This window comes from Poecilia formosa, unplaced genomic scaffold (assembly GCF_000485575.1).
Source record: "Poecilia formosa unplaced genomic scaffold, Poecilia_formosa-5.1.2 Scaffold811, whole genome shotgun sequence".
NCBI lineage: Eukaryota > Metazoa > Chordata > Actinopteri > Cyprinodontiformes > Poeciliidae > Poecilia > Poecilia formosa.
In genome coordinates, this window is record NW_006800750.1 from 55,943 (window position 1) to 66,906 (window position 10,964).

Consider the following 10,964-nt stretch of genomic DNA (forward strand, 5'->3'; position numbering starts at 1 on the left):
GTCTCAAAGCCATTTTCTTCCCAAATGGCTAAGTCTTCTTTGAGGGCTTGGGCACAGTAGTAACTGTCCGTCACTAACCTGGCGCTCTTGATCTTCCTTTTCCCTAGCTCCAGCAGTCCTTCCAGTATTGCTGTCACTTCCCCAGCTTGTGCACTGCCGGGGGCCTTTCCTTTCTGTCGGCATCTCTCCTTGCCGTCCTGTTTCAGGATGAAACCCCAGTAGGCTACTTGGTCGGACTCTTTCTTCGATCCATCGGTGTAGAGTGTCCATTCCGGTTGTCCTGGTTTCTCAGGTGTTTCTTGTTGTCGTTTCTTGTTGGTGGGTTGTGCTGGCCCAATTTCAAGCTCTGGGTCTAGCAGGATGTCTTCCCATCTCCCCCACCGTGCGTTTGTTGCTTTTGTACTCTCAACGGTGCCTTTTCTCAGGTACTTGTGAACCTGGCTCTGTGTGATGACTTTAACTGGTTGTCCTTGCGCTAAATCTTTCAGTACGCTCCAGTATCGAGCTAGCACTGCCAGCTCCTTCTCTTCTTGTGGGTACTTTTTCTCAACGGAGGTCAGGGTATAACTCCATAGTGTAACCAGGCCTCCGTTCTCATTACTCACTTTAATCATGGCATCGTCTTCTTCGCAGTTGATTTCTGCCACCAATCTATCTGACAAACTTCTCGGTTCCAGTCTCACTGCGGCCTGAATTGCCTTTTTTAGGTCCTCCAAACCCCTTTGGTTAGCCGCTGTCCAAACCCAGGGTCTTTTTCCTCCTTCGTTTTCCACACTCTTCTTCAGGCAGTTATACAAAGGTCTGGCATACTTCTGGTAGTTGGGTACGTGGTCTCTGACGTAGTTGCATAACCCCAATATCTTCTGTAGTTCATTTTCTGACTGAGGGGGCTGAATGTTCATCATTTTTCCCTATACCCATCTGAAAGTCCCAAGTCTGATGTGACCTGGAAACCCAGGTAATTCACCTGGAACTGTCCAAATTGGCACTTCTTGAGGTTCAGTTTCAGGCCCGCTTTTGTAAGGTTCTCAATCACTTTCTGCAGCCTTTCTAGATGTTCTTCCTCGGTGTCATCAGCGATAAAAACATTGTCTATGTATACGGTTGCCCCCACGTCCCCCAGTACTTCCATCACGGCTGACTGAAAAACGTTTGGTGAGTTCTTATATCCTTGGGGCAACCTTTGCCAAACGTAGCTTTTGCCTTTGTGAGTGAATGCTGTCTTACCCTGGGATTGTCTTGCGAGGCGGAGGGAGAAAAATCCATTAGCCAGGTCGATGCAGGACTTGAACTTCTTGACGCGCAGTGTCTTTAATGTGCCTTGGGGGTTGATCAGGCTGGCCCGATTCGCTATTGTCCTTCGGTTCAAGGCCTTAAAGTTGATGACTGGCCTCAAACCCCCTCCTGCCGATTCGGGTTTCTTCACCGCTTGGATGGGGCTGTTCGTGATCGGGTTGAGCTCCTCTCTGATGATTCCTAGGGAACCCAGCTCCTTTACTATCTTGTCCATCTCTTCAACTGCTCCTGGATTCAGCGGGTACTGTCGAACCGGCGGGTGCACCCCACCTTCAATATGGTGCACGAATCTTGGGCCCAAATCTCCGCAATCGTTCTTGAATCTGGCTACTTTTGCCGAGGCAATAATCTCACGCAGCTTCTTCTTCCCGGCCGGGGAGAAGTCACTCTCTTCGATCTTCTGTTCTGTTACCGCCGGTATATCCACCGGTTTGTACCAGTCTTGAGTGTCCAATCCTGTCTGTGTCGGACCAACTTTTACTAACCTTGCTTTTAGGTTTGTCAGTCGTCTTTGGAGGGTCCGATAATTGTGCTTCTTCTTACTTAACTCTTCCAAATCTTTAACTGTGAGAAGATTGTATGGTCCTTTAATCCACACTACTCCTTTCCATGTCCCATATGGCATCTTCTCCACTTTTCCATTGGCAAATTGTACTTTCAGGTGTCCTGCTGTTTCTAGGTCTTTGCGGGTCATCGACACCTCGGCTCCCGTGTCCACTAGGTAGGGTACTCCTTCCACTTTAGCGAAGATCTCGTCCCCCTCCCAGTAGGCATTTTCCAGTATGACCCGCGACCTGGACTCCATTATTTCGATGGCCCTCCGGTCCCGGTCCTACGGGACTCGTGGAGGGCCGTTCTCTGTTCAGGGCTCAATTTTCTGTATTCTTCCTCCGTCAGATATGGACTTCCCCTCGGCTGGTTCGACGGTGCCGATTGATTAGTCGGTTTCCCTTGCGGCCCCGGTGCTCTCGGTTGAAATGTCCTGTTCTGGAAGTTGGGTGGCGGCCTATTTTGGTAACTGGTTGATGGTCGGCTCTGGAAGTTGGTTGACGGTCTGCTTTGGAGGTTGGGTGGCGGTCTCACGTTGGCCTTGTTAGGTGGTCTTACTTGCTGGATCGATTCCTTCTTCCGCTTCTCTTCGTAGTACTGCTGTTCCAGATCGAAACTTTTTACAGCTACGTCCATTTGGGTGACAGTAGTGCCTTTCGCCGGCATTTTCACAAATGTCATCTCCCCTCTTCGGCCCCTCGTCACCTCACGCAGCACTTTCACATACCTTGCGGGGGGATAGTCTGCTTTAGAGTGTGCCACAGAGGTTCCAACCTGCCTCCTTTGTCGAGCCGTCCCCTGGCCCTCTTAATCTGGGAGTCTTCATCATCCATGTCTTCCAACACCAACCGCTCATAGTTATCTTGTGCTGATTCTGATCCGATCATTGGATCTGCCGTCACACTGGTTAGCCACAGCTTCTTGGCTCCATCATGGCTTGTGGTAGACAGCACTGTCGGCCAGACGTCTTTCAGATACTCTTCATTGTTTTCATCCGCGTTTTTGCTCCTAACCACCAACCTGAGGTTCTTAAGCTCGGCGTAAGCGTCCTGGCCGGCGCTGGGGGCAGTTGGTGGAGCCGGCCCGCTCTGGGAGGCCACAGGGCTACTCTGGCTTGCCTTTGGTGACATTTGTGGTGGCTCTTCCTCGTCAGCTGACACTTCATCTAGTTTTTGCTGGGTCTCTCGGGAGTACTTGAAAGCAGCCTTCTTTAGTCGTCGCAACATTACGTCGTGCATAATCCCAATGTATGTCGATCTGAAGTTGGAGGTTAAGGGCTGGTACGCCATCAGTGTGGAGCGAGACGGAGTCATCAGAATGTTGGCCCATTCACCGATGGTCGCCTCGACCCCCAAGGTTACTCGGTCCTCCAGCCGGCTGGCCCACTCCTCTGGTATCTGGTAGTTGGTCTGGCCGGCTTCTGGGACATATGCACGTCATCCATCTTTGGCTTGGACTGGACCCCAGGTTATATCTCTTGCCATTCTTTCGGAGACCTTTTCGATGTCGAAGGTCTCTGCTTCCTTCTTCCTCCCTCGATGTTGGCCTGTGCGAAGGGGTTTGTAGTTACCTAGGGGGTTCCTTGGGCCGGAGAAGGCACTCTCTTGGTCGCTCTCCTCTCTCTCCTCTTCTCCATCTTCGTCCCCCTGTTGCTCTGGTTCCCCCTCTGACTCGCTGATGTCGCTGCATTGTGGCTGTTGTACGGGCTCATCTTCGAGGGAGTTCAGCGGCTGCATTTGACTAGTTATAATTACATTTTTTTTATAATTACATTTTTGCAAAATTAAAAATTACCTGTAAACCCCCTCTGTTCTGACATTAAGCTGTCCAAAAAGTTTCCTGATGAATATTATCTTTTATGGCAAACCACTTTAACATAAATGGGATTTTCTGTAACTATCTGGAATTATTGATTTCTACAAATTTATATTCTAGAAAAAAGTACATTTTTACTATTCCAAAAGGTTAAGATATTTGAATGTACATTCTAACTAGTAAAAATAATAATTCAAGATTTCTTAAATTTCATTTTTCAAAGTTAATAAAAAAAAAGTAACACCATGGTGAGTAAACCAGTGGTTCTGGCACTGTGAGCATGTGCCAGATCGTGCTGAAAAATGAAATCTTCATCTCCATAAAGCTTTTCAGCAGATGGAAGCATCAAGTGCTCCAAAACTTCCTGATAGCTGCTACATTGACCCAGCCCTTGATAAAAGACAGTGGGCCAACACCAGAAGCTGACATGGCTCCAAGACCATCACTGACTGTGGGTACTTGACACTGGACTTCTGGCATTTTGGCATTTCCTTCTCCCCAGTCTTCCTACAGACTCTGCAACCTTGATTTCCAAATGACATGCAAAATTTGCTTTCATCCGAAAAGAGTACTTTGTACCACTGAGCAACAGTCCAGTGCTGCTTCTCTGTAGGTCAGGCGCTTCTGCCGCTGTTTCTGGTTCAAAAGTGGCTTGACCTTTGAAAATAATGAACTTTATCACAATATGCTAATTTTTTGATAAGGACCTGTATATGTGTGTATTGGATGTAACCTTTCTAATTTCTCCCTCTCATCTGCTGCAGATGTTCCTACACCGTAAAGCTCATCCTTCTCTCTCCTGAAGCTCCTTACTATAAGACATTCTGGTGTTGGTTTTTGGCATATAGAAAACATTCTTTAACCATCGTCCAAGTTGTTAAACAGTAAAAGTAGAAAACAAGAAAATGACTTAAATCTTCTAACAACTCAGCTGTGTCAAAAACCAAAACAGTTTTATCCAAATTTTGTCTGCTAATCTTCTACTTAGTCCTTCCCTTAAACTTTAACTGAAATTCTAAGATTACCTTTACCAAAAGAAGAGTCTTCTTGTTTTATCATGTTAGAAAAAGGTGAAATTAATCCATTAACCAAGTAAAAAATCTTTAATAAAACATATTCAAAAAACTGTGAACAAAATAACTTTATAAAGGTAAAAAATAATAATAATAATAAACAAAAGACATGCACTTAAGAAAAAAAACTAAGACTCATCAACACAACTCATATTTTGGTCCATGGCTGAGTCCTCTTCCTCATCCTCTGTCTGAGTGAAAGCCTCCTTTTTGTCTGAAATATTTTAGCATAAAAACAAAGAATGTCAAAACACATTATTTAAAGGTATGGGCATAAGACTGATATGAAACTGTCATAAACATGACATAACACCTGTCAAGAACATGAAGAAGTCTTTATGAATGTTTTCAGCAGTTAGCATGAAACATCATTCAGTGAATAATGACATTTTTAATGCAAATTGCCATTTTTAAAGGATTTTAATGCAACTTTTAGAACAACTTTGAATTAAAAGTGTCATTATTTACCAAATGACACTTTATGAAAACTATGAAAGATTCATAAAGACTTTTCATGTTCATGACAGGTGTTATGTAATCTTTATGACAGTGTCATGTCAGTCTTATGGACCACCCTTCAAATAAAATGTTAACAAATATACTTACCATCTGCATAAAATGCAGATGACACTTCCAAAATTTCAATCTTGGCAGTTAATACTTGTACTTGTTTTTTCAGGCTAGCTACTTCTTTTTGAAGTAGCTTTGCCTTTTGCTCGGAGGCCCTTAAGACTCTTCCCTTCTTTTCAAGGGCTTCAAAGGAGATCTTAAAAGCTTCGTGCATGCTTCTCTGAACCGCATCGCGCGGAGCAAATGGATCAGCTAGCTGATACTGTAAGAAAAAATAAATCACTGTTAAACACCATAAATAAATCACATTAAACAACTGATACTTTTCCTTCATTCTAATGCTTAGTTTGTGAACAAAAGTTTAAATTAAAGAAAACATCTAAAAATGAATTAAAACTTTAAAGATATCTTGAAAATGAACACATCTTTTAAGAAAGTCGCAAATAAAACAACGTGACAACTGACTCCACAATTGTAAAAGAAAGAAAGTAACTTTAGTAAAAGATGCAAATAAATAAATAAGTAAATAAATTACTTGGTAAAATGATATAGGATAAAAAGAACAAAGAAAATCTGGCATGTGACTAAAAGAAAAGAAATAATTATAAATATAACTATCATAATTACATGTAAGATTATTTTGAAAAGTAAAAATAATTTGGAAATTGTTTAAGTTGACAAAGATCTACAATTTCTAAATTAAATCACATAATCCAAATTAAATCACATTTTGAAAGATAGTTTTTTTTTCTTCCTTAATTAGAAATTAATATAATTTTGAACTAATAAATAAAAATTTAAGATTGAATCAACTCCCTCCATTGAAACTGCTAAAACCATAGGCAGACTACAAATAAAACAGTGCAGGAAAATCTAAAAAAAAAATTTACAATAGAAATCCAAATAAAGGGAAGAAAGTCAGTGTGTGCTATCCATCAACATTGTAAACAATCCGCCTATCTCCAACTAATGTTCCAGACACAATACACCCTGGAGAGGTTGCCAGTCTGATGCAGGGCAACAAAGAGAGACAAAACCGTGCAAAAATAAAATATATATATATATATATATATATATATATATATATATATAAAAAAAAAATCACACCTAGGGAAAATTTAAAGAAACCTGGAAAGAAATAATCATTCACAAATATAACATAAAAACTACATGCAGAAAGATCCTGAACTGGAAATAAAACCTGAAACCTTTTTGCTGAAAGGCAACAACTCTACCAACTGCACAACTGTCAATGTAAACCATTTAATTTAAAATAAAAAGTAAGAATTGACCAAGGGCGTAGGGACAAGTCTGTCATTGGGGGGGACGCATATCGGAAACCTGACAGATCAGTAAGTAGCTTGAGCAGAAATGTCAATTATGCCATCAACACATCAGTAATGCGTTACTCTAATCTGACCCTTGTTTCAGTAACAAGTATTCTAACATGTTACTATTTACAATCCAATAATCAGATTAAAGTTATGCATAGTATAATGACAGTCATTCCAGGATGAACACTCACTTTAGCATTTGCCTCACAACTAGCAAGATAAATACTCTGGTAGCTCAGACAGGCTAACAGATTCTAATATATCTTATTGGTCAAAAGACATTTGATTATTGGTCAAAATGCATTGATATAAATTAACTGGTAATTTAACTGGTTTTACTTCTTTCTAAAACAAAAGTAGAAAACGGCTCATAAAATAGGACTCTTCAGTTTTAAACTCAATACAGCAGTTTGACCAACAAAAATAAAATCTTAAAACAAGTTTTGTTCTTTTTGAACAACTCTACATCAGTGCAACAGTTTGATCTACAAAATAAATAAAAATGATACTTTTTCACATCTAACAGACATCTTAGTTCCTCACTGTTAACTCAGTCCCACTTTCCATCCCTGCATTCAGTAACTTACCATAAAAAGACTGAGGCAAAAAGCCTAAATATTTTTTTTTGTCCTGTCATTTTCAGCCGCAAACATTTAACTAAAATATCTAGTTATGTGTTTCTGTCTCTGCCTCCCTCTGACTTTCTGCAGCCTGATGTTCCTGCATGGATTAATGGATTTACAACAAACAGTGATGTACAGTGTCAGAATGTGAACTAAATTTCATACAGTATGAGAATTTAAAAAACTTAATTTTCAGATGTATACATTATTATACATCTCAACTTCATTTACTGTGTAGCAAAAATTTTCACAAATTTATTTTAAACCTCTCCTCAAGCACCTTTCTTATTGTCAATGTCTCCTAATCATTACCCTTATAGTTTGGAAATAATGAAAAAAAATATGGAAACGTTGAAAGAAATCAACCTGACATGAGTCGTCACCTGTTCTTCTTTCTGGTTTTATCGAAATTAATGTAATTTTTATATCTTCACATTCTGAAACTCCACCTGGTTCTCCTATATCTTCCCTGACCTGCTCCTCTCATAATAAAATAGTTTAGTTTATTTAAAAATTAAAAAGTTAATACATATATAAATAAACTAAATGAAGACCTCACCAGAGCTACTTCACCTTTCTTCAACATCATTCCAGCACTGTTGTTCTTCTAAATATCTAAATAATATAATATAATATAATATAATATAAAATACATGTTAAGTGGTCGAGTATGATCAGATGTCACTTTAAATAATAAAAAGGCTCATTTTGCTGCTGTTTCAGTCTCAATCTGATTAAATAAATCATTATGGCTAGAGTAGCTAACTTTTAGAAAAAGTTAGCAGTATAATATTGGACATGTGACTATTCCAGAATTAAAACGGCTTAACGAAAAAGATTGAGTTCTATATATGAAAGTAAACTGACAAAAAGATGTTATAAACGAGCGATATTCATAGCAAAATTCCCGACAGATTGTTTACCTCATTCAAACGGAGTTTCTGTTACTCTGAGCCGTTCAGAGGGGGGAGGGGGGAGGAGGGGCAGGAACGCTCTGCTGAATGCGCTGTTGTGCGCCTTCAAAATAAAAGCATGCGAGTGGAAGATTTTAAAATTCTTCGCAACTACGGTGAAATTATTGGGGGGGACGAATGTGACTTCCTTCCCCGCTTCCTACGCCCCTGGAATTAACTATTAGAAATTGATTTTCTATTTCCATAAATAAAACAATTACATTAATAGGAAGTATTAACTAAAAACACCTATGCAACTTGCCTTCCTTTTGTTCTTCTGTCCCCCGGTATTAGAATCGTCTTACCCCTGTCCCGTGGTCTAATGGCGGTCCTAACTGCCACTCCCGCCCCCGCAATTTACTTTAGTTGTTAACTTCCAGGTGAAATTTACGGAATTCTCCGTCCTAAAACTTCTACGCTATGTTTTATATATATAAAAAAGAATTGCCGTAATTTGAACTACTTAAAACTAGAAAACCTCATAGAAAAGCTTCTGAAGATAATTTTTTTTTTAATTACATAGCAACTGATATACTCACTGAGCAAGCTGCGCAGCATTTTGGACACCCTTCAACTCCGTATCAGTCAAATTTGGGAGCTTTAATGGAGAATATTTTTCCATTTTCTAGAAAGAACAAAATACATAGATAAAAACAATTAGAAAGACGAAACACACACAAAAAAATTCCCTTATTACTGAAAATATACCATGAAATACTTACTTAAGCAGTCTCCGTCGTGCAAGAAAAGAGAATATCTGCAAACGAATCTGAGATATATGTCTAAAGCACAAATGGGCGGGACTAAGAAATACCCGCACTCTTTTCCAAATAGACCCTTTTCACAGCGACGTCACACAACTTCCGTTATGGCTCGAAGCACTGTATCTTTACTGCCAGTGTGATTTTACCTCTGAAAACCTTACTGAAAAATTGACGGTCACTCATTATCTTAAGGATATAATAAAAGGTAAGGTTAATAATAACATCATTAAAGTGTTAGATGGCTGTTATTACTGATTGTCAATTCACCATTCTCTATGTGTAAAATAAACAGCCTCCGATCGGAGAGTAAACCAGCTAACAGCAGCTTTTAGCCACAGTTAAAAAAAATATAGACCGGTCTGTCAGTGTTGTAAAATTTAGAGATTCAATTTATCAGCTTTAATAAAACAGCATTAAAGTGTTACATAACTCTTATTACTCATTGTCAATCCAACATTCTCTGACTGTCTATATAATAAAAAGCCTCCGATCGGAGAGTAAACCAGCTAGCAGCAGCTTTAGCAACAGTTGGGAAAATATATAAACCGCTGATTGTCAGTGCTGTAACGTTTAGAAGTTCACTTTTTGTATCAACTTTAATAAAACAGCATTTAAGTATTAACCGTTATTAGTAATTGTCAATTTACCATTCTCCAACTTTATTTAAAGAAACCAGCCTCCGATCGGAGAGTAAAACAGCTAGCAGCAGCTTTAGCCACAGTTGAGAAAATATATAAACCGCTGATTGTCAGTGCTGTATCGTTTAGAGGTTCACTTTATTTATCAACTTGGCCGTGGCCTAATTTCTCTACAGCGCCCCCTAGAAATTTTGAAATGAGGAGCCCCAAGCCATGCTTTAACCTAGAATTATGAAACTTGGTACACATGTGTATTATGTCAGGACCTACAAAAAAGTCTCTTGGAGCCATGGTGCAAACCCAACAGGAAGTCGGCCATTTTGGATCAAAGTCCGCCATTTCGTCTTTTTCATAGACGTCGCATCTGATCTATCTCCTCCTACAGCTTTCGAGATACAGACTTCAAACTCAGTCAGCAGAGAGTTGAGACATTAAAGGTCAGAAGTTATCACAGGAATTTTTGTGTGTCAAAGCATGTGGGCGTGGCTAAGTCCCAAACTTTGACTATTCACCATTAAGCATCAAAGTGAGATAATATGCACATACAAGGTCAGAGCTGCATCAGACATTCTATGTCTCATTATAGACCAGCCCTCATCACAGTTAGGTGGTCGATTGATGACATCACCTTAGCCCCGCCCACTTCCGACAGGAAGTCACCTGTTTTTTCTACTGTATGTCTTACTTTTACTCTCTAATTCATATGGGTTTCATCCTTTGCAGACTGACATAACATGACATGAAGATGAACTCTGTCAATGCCTACTCACATGTGGGGGCGTGGCAAAATGGCTATCCCTCGCCATATGCATACGATCGTCTCTTATTCACACACACATCATCCGATTTACACCAGACTTTTTATGAGCGACACTTGTGAACCTCTAAGGAGCCCAATAGAGTTTAATTGCAATTTGACTCCACTGCGCCCCCTAGGTTAATCAAACAGCTGTATCTCCTTGCCACATGGCCCAATCTGCTCCAGATTTTGGGTGCATCGCCAGGGAAAGCTGCCGAAGGCATCAAAGCGGATCGCGTGGAGGACGGCGCGCGAGCGTCGGCGGTGGCCGGCGGGAGGCGGTGCTGAGGGGAGGCGGTGGCTGGGGGTAGGAGGTGCTGAGGGGAGGCGGTGCTGGAACATACGCGGTGGCTATAGGCTTGAGCGGCGCTTGGCTGCGAGGGCCGCTTGAGGCTCCGCGGAGCTTTAATTATTAGGCCCGAGCAGCTAAGCGCTGCGAGAGCCTATTGAAACCTTGCTGTAAATTATTATTATTATTCTTATTCTTCCGTAAAATAAATTGGCTTTTTGGGGGCTTTATCATATTCAAAAACTCACCAAACTTGGCGGG

At 40.6% G+C, this 10,964-nt stretch overlaps 2 protein-coding genes across 2 annotated transcripts in view; one reads left to right on the forward strand and one right to left on the reverse strand.

Moving 5' to 3' along the window:
- The window catches only part of LOC103131683 (uncharacterized), a 9,098-nt gene extending 6,978 nt beyond the window's left edge, over positions 1 to 2,120 (reverse strand). The window contains exon 1 of the mRNA XM_007543380.2: positions 1,228 to 2,120. Coding sequence (XP_007543442.1) covers positions 1,228 to 2,101 — 874 coding nt within the window. The 5' untranslated portion in view covers positions 2,102 to 2,120. The remainder of the gene's footprint in view (positions 1 to 1,227) is intronic.
- The window catches only part of LOC103131684 (chloride channel protein 2-like), a gene marked incomplete at its 3' end in the record, with an annotated part of 85,497 nt that overhangs the window by 28,997 nt on the left and 45,536 nt on the right, over positions 1 to 10,964 (forward strand). The gene's annotated exons all lie outside the window — the stretch shown is intronic.